The 14,505-nt window shown below is 39.3% G+C and overlaps 1 protein-coding gene across 10 annotated transcripts in view; it reads right to left on the bottom strand.

Annotated features, from left to right (window-relative positions):
- Positions 1–204: 204 nt before the first annotated feature.
- The window catches only part of WAC (WW domain containing adaptor with coiled-coil), an 88,707-nt gene continuing 74,406 nt past the window's right edge, over positions 205–14,505 (bottom strand). For 3 of the 10 annotated variants that reach the window (XM_032624290.1, XM_032624295.1, XM_032624297.1), the window contains 7 exons: positions 12,146–12,391; positions 10,620–10,742; positions 9,599–9,747; positions 6,454–6,572; positions 4,772–4,973; positions 3,222–3,349; positions 205–1,652 (listed from right to left, as the gene is read on the bottom strand). In XM_032624290.1, the coding sequence (XP_032480181.1) occupies positions 1,583–1,652; positions 3,222–3,349; positions 4,772–4,973; positions 6,454–6,572; positions 9,599–9,747; positions 10,620–10,742; positions 12,146–12,391 (1,037 nt within the window). In that variant the 3' untranslated portion in view covers positions 205–1,582. Of the gene's footprint in view, positions 3,350–4,771; positions 4,974–6,453; positions 6,573–9,598; positions 9,748–10,619; positions 10,743–12,145; positions 12,392–14,505 lie in introns of all 10 variants that reach the window. The other 7 variants (XM_032624296.1, XM_032624299.1, XM_032624300.1 and 4 more) reach the window with 4 other exon arrangements.

Below are 14,505 nucleotides of genomic sequence, written 5' to 3'. Positions count from 1 at the left end.
AAGAAGCCCTTGGTGCTGGCAGCTCTGAGAGCACGTGAACACATCTGCCCAAGAGGAAAAAAAGCCTCTAAATTGGGTAAGTTAAGATTTTGAAATTAGGAGGATTTTCAGCATAAAGAAACCCTTGTGATCTGATTTAATACTGGCAGTGTCATGCTAAGGCCATGTGACCAATATTTTAGCAAAGAAAAAAAAAAGCCAAGGTAATTTTATAGTAGCAATAGTTTCTTTTTTTATTTTAATATACTTTAGGAAACAATATACAAAGCTGAGCCTTCCCACCATTTCCAGGTAACAGCAGGAAGCTCCAATTACACAAATTTAGCGTTTTGTGATGGCTAAGAACAGCAGTCAGCACCAGACTTGAACAGTTAGCTACAACACAAACATCCTTCAAAATGAAATGTCATTAATAGCAAGACAGGTAAACCAGGGTTTAACAAATGACAACCACTTGGGAAGTGACTTAATCATTCTTGTTGAATTTCATATTTCATTAAATATTCTTATACACAATTTCCTGTTAATTGCTTTAAACAAAACCTTCCTTAAGGAATTACTTCAATTAAGTATAAATGTTCAACAAGAATAGTTCTGACAAAGAATCCCCAGGTAGTTCAAATTCTAATATGCATTGACCAAAGGTAAAGAAAAATAACAATTTGTGTTTGTTTTAACATGTTTATTATAACAGATACAATTCACATCTGACTAGCTGTTTCCTCTTCCCCCACAACCATGTTCATTGGGCCATTTCCTTATATTTGAGCCATCAATGTACTTTCAGCACACATGCCCAGCAGTACTTTTAAGTCCATTCTTACAGGGTGCAAATGGATTTCAATAATTTACACAAACAAGTGGGTTATGCTCAATCACTGCAATTTTAAGCTACTGTACACAGGAATGAAAAGGTTATAGAAAAGTGCCATAGCAACAGTGCCTTAAGAAAGGAGAAAAAGAGGAGCCTTAAAAAATGGATAAAATCAGAGGAAGGATTTCAGAGGGAGATGGAGCACACGGGAAATGAAAACATTTCTCTGCAAAACAAACGGAGAAGCACTGCTCTTGATCAGGTGCAAGTGTGGAAACAGTTGTTTCATGGTATTTGTACTCTGCCCATATGGTTCAAAATTGTATCCTTAGACACAGATCGCCTGGCGCTTGCACTGAATCTTTTGAAAATGCAAGATTTCTGAATGATAAATTAACCCCCCAAATTTTTCTTTAAAAAAGCTAATTTTGCAGACAGGTTTACATGTAAAAGGCTAGGTATTTAGCCACCTCAGCATTGATTAGTTTTGGATGTCTAAGCTCTGTTACACATGGCTTCCCATGGCTTCACTCTACAAAACATATTTACAACGTGAAGAATACATCTACAAGAAATCTACATTTCAAGGGTTTTACAAATCCATCTTGTATCTTTCCCCTGAATTGAATCTCACAGACCCCCACCCCTTGTCATTTCCTTTGCCCAGCTTAACGGTCCAAAGTCTACTTAAATGCAGCTCAAAAATGTTAAGACTGGGCAACAGATTTACAGTTCTGTTCTCAACACCATGTGCAATTATTCACATCTTCACACCATGAAGGAATTCTGATTTTTTAGCTTTTCGAGTTCCTTAATTTGTTGTCTCAAAAATAGTATCCTGAAAAATAAGAGAGGGCATTAGAACCCACGTGGTCACTATAAATGCTACAGAAAAACCAGGCTTTCAACTATAAAGATAGCTTTACAAAGAAAATGAGTAACTACTAGTTAAGATGAAGTAATTTAAAACTGGTTAGTCTAGTTAGGACAAAATCACCATTTGAAAACATTGCATATATTAAAGTATCAGGATGACAAAAGTTAGGAGGTTTCCTAGTTTTCTAAAACCCGTTCTCAATAAGTAGTTTGAATATAATGACTGACTTAAAAGGTAACGTTCACTGTATCATCACCAGACACAAAAGGCAGCAGACAACATGAGATAAACTTACACTGCATGTTTTCTGGACCACAACATAGTAAGCCTAGAATTAACGAGCGGCAAGAGGCTAATCGTTTCTGAAGAACAATTCTCAACATAAATGTAGGTTCATAAAAATGGAGCAAAGTCCAACTGACACGTATATCTAAAACAAAAACTAAAACACAAATTCCACTGCTAACTCGATTTCCACGAACCCTGTTAACACTGTTCCTCTCTGACCCCTCTCTTCTGCGAACTATGACGATTACTGCTTTGATATAGCATGGTATCTGTGTACAGTCAAACATGATACATGACACGTGACTGATACGATACCTGTTTCAGTAAGCTGCTGTAACGAGTATCGCCTGCTTAGCAAGCCAAAATAAAGTTAAGTTTTATGTACGTTAGAACTACTTTCAGAGCAATCCTAGAGTAGAAAATTCCCAACTGATATTCAACAAGTACCTCCAGACATTTCAGTAGTTGAAAGGTTAGATAAAAACTCACTTTTCCACGTTTACTATAAATCCCAACTTGGCATTTATTAAATTTTTGTGATTTCATGACAAGATTAACTCTATACTTATTGACCCAGTCACTCAATATAGACAGGAAGTGAAGCCAATGAAAGTTAAGTCCTCAATTTTGTAATAGGCATTAAAAAAAATATCTATACTATTTAACACGATATAGAAATCCTACTTGAGTAAGATACTAGATTAAGAAATATGAGACAGAGTTTAAGTGAAAACAATTAAAGAAAGCAGATATATATCATTAAACTTCCTGGACAACTAAATTCTTAATATAATTGCCAAGGGCTCTATCGATGCTGCGAGGACAATGTCAACAGTGATTTGAATTTCGACTGAAATATGTACCCTCAGCAAGAGAGCGCTGCTCTCAACCGAACAGGGGACTCCTGGTAACTCGCTGCTGTCAACACCCCGCTTTTTAAATAAAACATTACTGGTACCATATACTGTCATAACGCAAGAAAAAACGTCTAATAATGAAGCACTTACCATGGGTTAAGAGAAATAAAATCTAGATGCCATTACCATTCGCCAGGAATATTATTAAATTATGAAAACACAGTTTACAGTATCATGGAACGTGATATATCAAAGAACTTTAAATTTCAGAAATGAAATTCGACTTACGTTCTTTAGTCCAATTTAAGATCTAATTATTTTAAGACACATAATTTTTAGCATTACCTAAAAAAAACAAAAAAATTCATTTCAGTGAAAGACTTACCTTTGCTCTCGCAAAGTTGCTTGAATTTCACATACTCGGACTAAAGATCTTAAATTTTTTAATTCAGTACAAATTTCCGACATATGAACGCTTCCCATGTTATGGGCTTCCTCTCGCAATCTCGATGCCTGTAATTAAAGAAATGAAAATCTCATGAAATATAAGTCATATTCACATACAAAACATAAAACATTAAATTTGAGTGTAACTTTATACCAAGATTACAAAATAAATCTTTTCCTTTAAATCCACAAAAATGCTCATGAATCTAAGGGGGAAAACGATTTTCTTTTAAAGAACTGTCTCTAATGGTGGAAGGTGTTCATTTTAAGATTTCCCCTTCAGGTTTCCTTGAGAGGACAGTATTTCCCATCTCACAGTAGTTTACTGCTGGGACAGAAGGACCCATGATTTGTGGTTAAATAAAGATGCTGGATCAGCCAAAGTAAAGTTCAGGTATTAACACTGATAAAAGGGCCTACTGTATCCCTGTATCAAGAGATACACAATGTATTTCCGTGAACTTACAGAACATTTCAGATGGTTGGTCATCTGATAAAAGGGAAAAGCCATGGCAGTAACTGCAACGTCCTAAGGTCCCTCATCCCAAAGCAGAAGCTTTTCCTAACTCCAGGAGCTAGTCTGGAGGGACAGTCATAAGATTAATAGTACAGCTGAACCTTGAACAACAGATCTGAACTGTGCAGGTCCACTTACACGTGGATTTTTTTCAATAAACACCACTGTACTACATGATCCACGCTTGTTTGAACCTGAGGATGACGGACTCCGGATATGGAGGGTTGACTATAAACCATACTCGGATTTTCGACTACGTGGAGGGTCGGCCTCCCAACCCCTGAGTTGTTCAAGGGTCAACTGCACTAACAGGTTCTAAAACTATCAGAGCAGCCGGCTGAGTAGAAAAAGCACAACGGCTCTGAGTCGTAACACTGCAGTAAGTGCGTGACCCTAGTATAAATCTATTTGGTCTTAAAGGCCTCATTAGTAAAATGGGAAACTCATTATCTGCACTGCTTAGTAGTTTTAGAAAGTGGAGAAAACAAACATAAAGCACTTAGCACAGAGCTAAATGCTGAGCACTTGATAATGGGAGGTATACTGATAATTAAAATATTTTATGTGAAACCACAAAAAGTTACCTCACAAACATCCACATCAAATATTTTATAGAGGGACCACAGACCATCTAACTGGAACATTTTATAGAGGGACCACAGACCATCTAACTGGAACATTTTATAGAGGGACCACAGACCATCTAACTGGAACATTTTATAGAGGGACCACAGACCATCTAACTGGAACATTTTATAGAGGGACCACAGACAATCTAACTGGAACATTTTATAGAGGGACCACAGACAAACTAACTGGAACATTTTATAGAGGGACCACAAACCATCTAACTGGAAATTAGTTGCTTTAAATACAGCTTGAATCCACTGGTCCAGATTGGATTTTCTCCAGGTAGAATTAAGCTGCCAGTCACCCACAGGTGAAACACCTGCTGTGATCACGTGACATACCTGCTTCTCGGCATGATCTGCAGGCCATCCTTGAACATGTTTGATGAGACTTTCATTGAAGTGTGCTGCTAGCGTAGGTGTTAATGAACACGTAGGACGGGCAGATGAATTCTGTGGTACAACTGTTGCATTTGATGCATTACTACTAGAAGTATGATTTGGACCAGGTGACGGACTTCTCTGGCTACTAGAAGAGAAAACACTGTTGAACGTGTAGTATGTTTACAAGTGGTCTCTGGGTATCCTAGACACTGTCTGTCAATACCTTTCATTAATTTAAAGGTACACAAATTCCTAACAAAAATTTATTATTTTAACATCAAATAAATAGAACTTAAAATCCGAAGTATACTTATATCGTGTATTCCTAATACACTTTTGGGGGGTTAAAAGAGCCCCTTTAACATTAACGTCAGAGTTGAATTTAAAGTATCAGTACTCTCCCAGATTTGACAGCAGAACCTGTTGACTTTGTATACTACAAACACAAGAATGTAACTAAGCAACAGTCACATTTGAACAGTTGAAGATATAAGGCACATTATTCTATCTTAAGTACATGAAGATATGGAGGGGGAAAAAGTACACTGCCTTTGACTGTTTAATATCAGAATAAAGTGCTGAATCAGAGGGTGAAACAATGTGAAGCAAAAAACTTTTACTGCAAAACAATGAATGAGCTTAGTGGCAAAATAAGACCAAAAAAAGCAACACTCTGAGGTTGCTAATCTTCTTCTAAAACTGTATGGCTTGGGCTAGGATCCGGGGATATAAATAATCACCCAAGCTGACTGCCTACCTGCTTCACATCAGTTATTTCCAAAAACTAAGTCTCTCTCCCAAAGGATGAAGCGTTTTCACCACTGAGGGTATTTACAGTTATACTGCAGCCTCTAATGCCAATTTAGAAAAAGCATCTCCCCCAAACGTTCTGAGCAATGGCAGCACTGCTGCAGCAGACAGCTTCCCAAAGTGATCGTTTGGAAGGGAACAACTCTCAAGTGGATGTATATGCTCTGAAATGCTCGTTTAGAAAACAACAATAAAAACAACAGCTGAATTATGTTGCCACCTCATAACGAGAAATAAAAACAGGAAAATCAATCAAATTAAAATCATTTAAAGTTAATTAACAAAGAAAACCGACAACACAATACAGCTCTATATCTGACAAGCAATCCGTACAGGGTCAGAGTTGAGGCTATTATTAGGAAAGACACACGCGCGCGGACACAGACAGACACACACACACACACCAGTTGTAAGATACTGGCCCAACTTTTAGATGTGAGATATTTGGCTTTATCAATACATTCAAATCTAAAACTGCTATTAGGAGTGGTATCATTTCCAACTAATGAAGTAGTATAAAATCACATGCCCTCTACAAGTATCACAATATTACTACTCCCCCATCGTAGTTCACCAAGTAAAATTCTAAAGAAAGAGCCACTTTCTTCAGATTAACCCAGGATTCATTACTAGAGACAATCTACTTATTGCAGTAAGATTTGCCTTTGTAAATTTTGTAATACACAAAACTATGGTTAAGCTATCCACGGATTCTTCCAAGATCAAGTTCTACTACATATATATATATAAAAAATAATATCCAAACAATATGGCAATATGCCACATTAAGGAAAAAAACAACATGGCCTCAACACACCACGTCAACTTACTTTGAGCGCTGAAGACTTCGAGGAGAGGCAGGTTCATGACCCTGCTGCTTGTCAGCAGTTACAGGCTGCTGTGTGGCTGATTGTGAAACTGGTCCTTGCTTAACTACCGGAGTACTAACCTGAAACATCAAAATCTGGTGAGACAAGGCTTTTGCCACAGAGACAGAAAGCATGAAAACTAGGTAAGAACGAAAAGTTCTACCAATGAAATTATTCCTATTATTATTCTATTATCTTCCCAATTATTTCTATTCAGTGATTTTTAAGGTAACAAGAGTAGTCCTAACTGTCCTTACCTAATAAGATTAGTATTAGAAGTCCTTACCTAATAAGATCAGTATAAGAGATACAGCCACATATAATTGTGTTAAACTACTGTCATTTAGGGCCGAAATCCACATACTCCTCTAAGTCTAGTTAGTAATCTTAAACACTTTATATAATCTAGAGGTTTAAAGAAGTAGAATCAAATGAGTTTCCAAAGGTCATGTAGTTAGAAGGAAGTCAAGTTTTGCGACTTAGATCTAATTTCATAAAACAGCCCTGGGCCAAAAAATTACTTAGCAAACCAGCGTAAGAAACTAGTTCTCCTGATTTTGAGCCCAGTTTTCTTTCCAGTACACTATAATACCTCTTTCGATTTACTGTTATTCCTGTATCAATAAAAATAAATACGTTACCACATCATACAAATACAGCTGCTCAAATTTCAACCACATACAAAGAGAATGTATACACCGGTCTATCAGAGAATGAGCTACGGCCCATACACAATTCAACTGGAGCGGGCTTCAAAGAGATGTCACCCTATACAGGCAGACCAAGAGGTCCATGACTGCAGTGGGGACACATGTATTAGGGTGGCCAGAAAGTTCGTTTGGGTTTTTCTGTAAGATGTTATGAAAAACCCGAACGAACTCTTTGGCCAACCTAGTATCATTCACATTCAGATACGACAGGGAGAAAACAAGGAGTCAAAAATGGAAGCCCGAAATTAAGGCACGAAGGCAGACGGAGGCACCTGTGATTAAGTCACACCGTTCAGCAGCAGAGGCTGTTATGGGGGGGGGGGGGGAGATAATTAATATCGCCCCAAACAACTCTGGTTAGCACTGCTACTTCTGAATATAGAAGAGCATGTTCTTTTATAAAGAATATTTTTGTGAGATCAAATGTCCACTTACTTTTAAAAACAACTTGTAAGTTTTTAATGCAAAAAACTCAGAGCCACCTGCTTAAAAGAATTTGAAGTGACAATGTTAGGACCGACGGTGAACCCAACACTGCCACTCGTGCCACGTACTCCTAGAACACCACCGCAAGATGGTAAGCTCTAAGAATAAGGTCTCTTTTGCTAAAACTCACCTTTTAATTCTTCTCCCATCAAAATACAGGCAAACAGTAAGGAACTGCACAAAAAACTAACAATTGTAACTCAAAATTTAAAAACTTAATCTAGACTGACTCCAAAACACACATAGACAAATGGCTGATGTAGGGAATGTAGGAAAGATGAGCCAGTAGAAGACCTAAGAGCCGGCCCACCATCGATTTCAAGCTGTTTCAATACATTTTTATTTTTAAGCCTCTGCTTATGATTTTATTTTTTTGCGGTACGCGGGCCTCTCACTGCTGTGGCCTCTCCCGTTGCGGAGCACAGGCTCCGGACACGCAGGCTCAGCGGCCATGGCTCACGGGCCCAGCCGCCCCGTGGCACGTGGGATCTTCCCGGACCGGGGCACGAACCCGTGTCCCCTGCATCGGCAGGCGGACTCCCAACCACTGCGCCACCAGGGAAGCCCTTATGATTTTATTTGAATAAAGAGTTCTTTGGCATGAAAGTTCCAAACAGCCCACTGTTTTACAACTAAAAAGAATTTCCTCCTGTAGTTACCAGTAAGAGTTAATAAAAAAAAAAATTTTAACCTGTACATTCCAACTTCCAAACAGCTCAAGTTTTACTGGTGGTATGCTACAAAGCAAAGAATGAGTGTGACTGGGAACCGCTTATGAATTTGTGCGTAAGACTCAAAGGATGTAATATAAAATTGGCAGTAGCATGGTAAGGTCCTGTTCACAGTCCAGTAAGAACAGAAACCAGCAACTTTCTAACCGTGCTCTGAGGAGCCAGCCATACGCGATCTCGCTGGGACAACCAGGCAGTGTAGCTTAGTATTAATGAAATGGGTTCTGTGCTCAGAAAGGCCTAGGTCTCAAAATCTGACTTGACCACAAACATCAGACTTAACGGAAGATTTCATTTTCTATTAAATGAAGCAAATAGTAGCTGATGTGAAAATTAATATAATACATATAAAGCTCTTAGCACAGAAACTGACTCATTTCTATAATTTGTAGAGAGATGGATGGACCTAGAGTCTGTCATACAGAGTGAAGTCAGTCAGAAAGAGAAAAACAAATACCATATGCTAATGCATATATACGTAATCTAAAAAAAAAAAAAAAAATTGTTCTGAAAAACCTAGGGGCAGGACAGGAATAAAGACTCAGACGTAGAGAATCGACTTGAGGACACGGCGAGGGGGAAGAGTAAGCTGGGATGAAGTGAGAGTGGCATGGACGTATATACACTACCAAATGTAAAACAGATAGCTAGTGGGAAGCAGCTGCATAGCACCGGGAGATCAGCTTGGTGCTTTGTGACCCCCTAGAGGGGTGGGATAGGGAGGGTGGGAGGGAGACGCAAGAGGGAGGGGATATGGGGATGTATGTGTACATAAAGCTGATTCACCTTGTTATAAAGCAGAAACTAACACACCACTGTGAAGCAATTACACTGCCATAAAGGTGTTAAAAAAAAGTATGGAGAAAATCACTGGAAAACATGTTCTCTGATATCTCAGTCTAAAAATTCTACAAATATTAAGACTCAATTAGTATACCTTCTTTATCCACAAAGCCAATGAAGAGAAGAGAACCGGTGTATAGAAGTGGCACAGATGCAATTCCCTCCTCCAAGCCATCAACTGAGAGTCTAACCTGAACCTATTCTCACTCACCTGTCATTCATCCCACCACTACCTCATTCCCAAAAGAGAGCTTTTTCTCCAATATTCTAAAACATTATGAAACTTGCTTTAACCAGAAGTGGTGTCTTTCCCAATTTCCCTCAAGGGCGACATACCTTTGGCTGTGATGAAACAGGAGGAGTACTAGCCAAAGGCTTGACAGGGACTGCGTTAGTCTGAGGTGTGCTTATTCTCGGAGACACATAGGATCTCGGGGATGACGCGTCAGACGTCAAAGACATCGGAGACTGATTAGACGGCTGGGCTGTGAAGAGTGAAATAAACCAAAAGCCGCTGTAGTTCATGTGCAGGAGATCTGCACATCTCTCCACACGCCCCACAGCCCCAGAGAGAATAGCTATCTGAAGAAGTCAGCATCTAAGCACTCGCTGGGGTCACACTGACCAAATGAGCTGCTGAGCGAGACCGGCACACCCAGTGCGGCCCCCACTGCGTCTGAGAACGCACTCACCAGAAGGCCTCACCTCGCCCTCGCTGCCTCCTCCTCACCCTACGAGGAGGCCTGGCCATCCCCTCAGGCCCCCGCCCCTCGAGGCCGCCCAAGGGCTGGTGGCCCTCATGCGCACTGCGCCAGTAGGCCAGACACTCCTGCTGCTTCGGCGGCTTTCTGCGCTGGGGCTGGGGGCAAGCCAGGCAACCCTTCCATTCCCCACGTGCTCCTTCGGGCCCCGTCCCCGCTGGGCTCCTGCACGGGGAAGAGGGCTGGCTAACTCAAGGCAGGGCTTGCGCGTTTCTGCATCCTCTGGTCAAAACCCATCTAACACCAACTTGAAGCAAACTTCAACTCTTAAAACAGATCCAGCAATTCGCAAAGACTGAGGCTATATCATAGTTCATTTTAGCTTTGGAGTAAAATATCTCACTAACGACTTAAATGCTGGATTAAATGTAGATTATATTGCAGATATGAGATGGCAACAGTGCAAGATATATGTCAAAAGCTTGTTTCATCTAGAAAGGTAAAGAAAAATACTACTTGTATACAGCAGTGTTAAAAAATCAAAATAAAATCAATATCATAGCTACGCTCTCTTCAAAGACTAAAGAAAAATCTGCTACGAATCCCACCTGACCCCACCAAGACACAATTCTAGAGGCATCTAAGAGTATAAGTACCTTGTGTAGAGAGCTGAGCAGCTTGAGAGATCAGAGAAGTCATGTTGAAAGCAGATGGTCCAGCAGTGAGAAACTTATGAATGATAGACTGCAATGAGGCTTGGGTCACAGCTGCTGTAAGAACTATAAACATATTACATCTTAAATTCAAATAAAAACACAGTGGCATATGTGGTATTAGTTACAACTTGAAAACTCAAAAGGAACCCAGAAAAAATCTGGAGTGTTTCCATACTAGAATTCCCAAAATAGAAGTCTAGAAAATAGGAGTAATACAATGAGCCTAGAGATGTGAAGTGATCTGAGGCAAAGGCAAAGACATTTAATGGGTTTATATCATAAAACAGTAGAGTCTCCTTTACAGTCAAGTTTAGGTGTCCAGTTAAAGGAAACTCCTCTATGAGACTTTTAAAACAGCAAAGAGTATTCACCGGAACTTCCGATTATACCAGAAACCTATCCGAACGTACACAGGCAACGTACTTAGTACATTACTTGGAATTAACTAGGTAAACAGCAGTTATTTCATGCGATTGCACCATTACACCAGCTGAGCACTCAAACCCTACATCAACACCCACCCATAACAAGCTTTCAAAATGGATGTTAAAGGCTGAGTACTTTGCAATACCATGTATTTCTGAAGCATAAGACCTTTTATTATTGACATTTGCCTAGGCTATCATTTCTTCAAAATGTTTAAAAGTCCCACTTTGCCCAGTAAAATGTTTACCTATCAAACAACAAATACGGAAATGCTGAAGAGAGTAAGAATGGAAGATTAATGACCAACTAGCCTAAGATAGCTCCATTTTTAGGGTAAAGGAAGAACTTAACCACTTATGTGGAAGTGTACACACACAGAAAATTTTATAATGTTCATAAGGCTTAATGTTTCAATCTGAATGGTTTACGGATTAAAAACTACATCCACTTTTATTCAGACTTCTTTGAGGTGGCTGCCCAAATACTTCAGTGGTACACTGAGAAGCAAAGTTGGAATTAACAATGCAATTAACTAGGAAAAATAGCATAATGTTATCCATTACTTCCCTTCTCAAAAGTGTTCAAGTAGTTTAAGAACTACCTGAATTCCTATTCTTAGCATAAAATATTAGCATATTTTAAATATTCCAAATAATCATTTACCGACGTACATGAGATTGCTTGAACTATGTTAGAAACCAGGTGTTTCCATATCAGTTTTAGCAAATATTCTTTTTTCTGTTTTCACTTAAAAAGAAAAAAAACATTCGCCATATATATTAAGCTGATGGAACAGTTATCTCCAGTAACTACCAGGTACGCAGCAAGTCTTGAAAAATTACACAGAAAATCCAAGTATTGCTAATTCAATTATAGTAACAAAGACCTTAAGCTATGGGGGATATAAACTCCAAAGCATGAAGTTCAAATGTGAATTTCAAAACAAAACAAATACCATTCCTATCCTGGGGATTTTACTAATTACATAATTTTGCACAATGCAGCTGAACTTTGTAGAAATTATCACGATGAGAATTTACCTTCATTTATCTTGGATATGTCCACATTAGAATTATTGAGTTGCAGCGTGGCTTGCAAAGCAGGAAGCAACTGTCTGAGCAGATTTGGGTCCTGCAGTAATGGAGGTATTGGTGACTGTGGGACAGGAGAGACAGGCATTGCCGAAGCAGAGGCTGGAGGGGCAGGCGTGGGGTTCAGTCCAGAGGCAGAAGACGTGGAAGGAGTTGTGCAAGAGTGTGACACCGATTTGTCTCCTGATGTGGATTCTAAATAAAAAGGAGATAATAAAGCTGAAAAACATGACTTCGATAGAGGAAACTGGAACCAACATCAAACAAGCAACACCCACGTGGCAGGCACCTAACTCAAGTAAGCTCATTTAATATTTACAAGGTAGCACAGAGGGGGCTCAGTAAACATCTGGCTGACTAGATATGAGGCAGACATTTCATATCCTGATTTCATAGATGAGAAAACTGAAAAGGATTACATAACTTGCTTGAAGTCACAAAACCCGGCAAGGCGGTGACTCTAGCATGCCCACGTCTGAGTCTCACAGTGCCACACTCCATTAGTAGTGCTGTCTCAAACACATGCACAAGCGCACCTTCTTGCACTGCATTTTGCCTTTACTGCATTTTGCAGTTGCTGCCTTTTTCTTCCCCCCCGCCCCGGCCAACAAACTGAAGGTTCTGCAGCAACCCTGTATTGGGCAAGTCTCTCCGTGCCATTTTTCCAACAGCATTCTTTTTAAATTAAGGTATACTTTGTTGTTTAGATATAATGCTATGGCACACTTAACAGACTACAGTATAGTGTAAATACAACTTTTATATTACATTGGGAAACCAAAAAAATTGTTTGACTTGTTTTATTGTGAGACCTGCTTCACTGTGGTGGTCTGGAACTGAACCCACAATATCTCCAGGGTATTGTCCTGTATTAACTACATTTTCAAATAAGCTTCCATTAGGATATAAAGGGACAATACAGTTCTCCAAGACTTAATTTCTATGCATCATAAAATAAGGTGAAAATGCTTATGAGCACAAAAACAGTCTACTTAAACATGACAACAGCCTCAATATCAATCAGGATAGTCACGGTGGTGAGCAACCCCAGAATGGACTAAGGATGTGATGCCTAAGAGGAGACTCCTACTTTGAACTTTTGTCCTTACAACTGAGTTTTAGAATTACATACTTTTAAATCTTTCGGATTTAAAAATATAAAGTAATGAACCACCTCTATTTGTATCACTTAATGATTATTAGCACTAAAAAAGATGCTTTTAAAAGCAAGAAACTCCCACAAGACCCCAACCTCAGTGTTTAAAAAGTATTAAACATGCATAAAAAATTATCCTTCGAAAGCCATCCTTGCAAATTACTTACATAGATTCAACGTAACTGAAATTAAAAGCCCAACAGCAATTTTGGTAGCATTTGACAAGCCAATTCTAGAACTTATTTTGTAGACGTATGGGCTAGTAAGAGCCACAAAATTCTTTGAAGAAAGAACACAGCAGGCTTCCCTGGTGGCGCAGTGGTTCAGAGTCCACCTGCCAACGAGGGGATGTGGGTTCGTGCCCCGGTCTGGGAAGATCCCACATGCTACGGAGCGGCTGGGCCCGTAAGCCATGGCCGCTGAGCCTGCGCGTCTGGAGCCTGTGCTCCGCAACGGGAGAGGCCACAGCAGTGAGAGGCCCGCGTACCGCAAAAACAAAACAAAACAAAAGAACACAGCTACTAACATGCCTTGCCAGACATAAAAACTTTAACATTTAAAACAAAACCAATTTAAGGCAGGTTAGACTTCTGTATATATATTTAAGTCTTTAGAACTAGGAGATGAAAACACAGGAAAATAACTTTGATGTGAGGATGCAGAAAATAACAAAGAGCAAAACAATTACACCCAAAGTACTGGTGACCAAACTACTTTAAGGAACTCCTATACATCAAAACAGACAGACTAAACAATAGAAAGGTGAACAGAAGATAATTCACAGAAGAATCATGAATGGCTTAAAAAACACAAAGGATGCTCAACTTCATTGATAATCAGAAAAACGCAAATTAAAAAGCAACAGAATATTCTTTTACGTTCATCCGACTGACAAAAACGTCCAAAGTCTAACAATACCGAATGTTCTCAAGTAGTAATGGAAACACCTAACATCTCAGGTGGAGACTAAACTCATGTAACCACACTGGAAAACAACTTGACATTATCTAGAAAAATTGGAGCTACATGCACTTCACGACCCAGTAATTCCCCTTAGGTACACACCCTTAGAGAAACTCTAATGTACATCAATTTGGAGAAATATTCAACAATTCTCATAACAGTGTTATGCTTCTCTTTTTATTTTAGCACA

The sequence above is a fragment of the Phocoena sinus genome, chromosome 2 (assembly GCF_008692025.1).
Source record: "Phocoena sinus isolate mPhoSin1 chromosome 2, mPhoSin1.pri, whole genome shotgun sequence".
Lineage (NCBI taxonomy): Eukaryota > Metazoa > Chordata > Mammalia > Artiodactyla > Phocoenidae > Phocoena > Phocoena sinus.
Note: the sequence above shows the minus strand (reverse complement) of the source record. Positions and strands in the feature narration are given on the sequence as shown.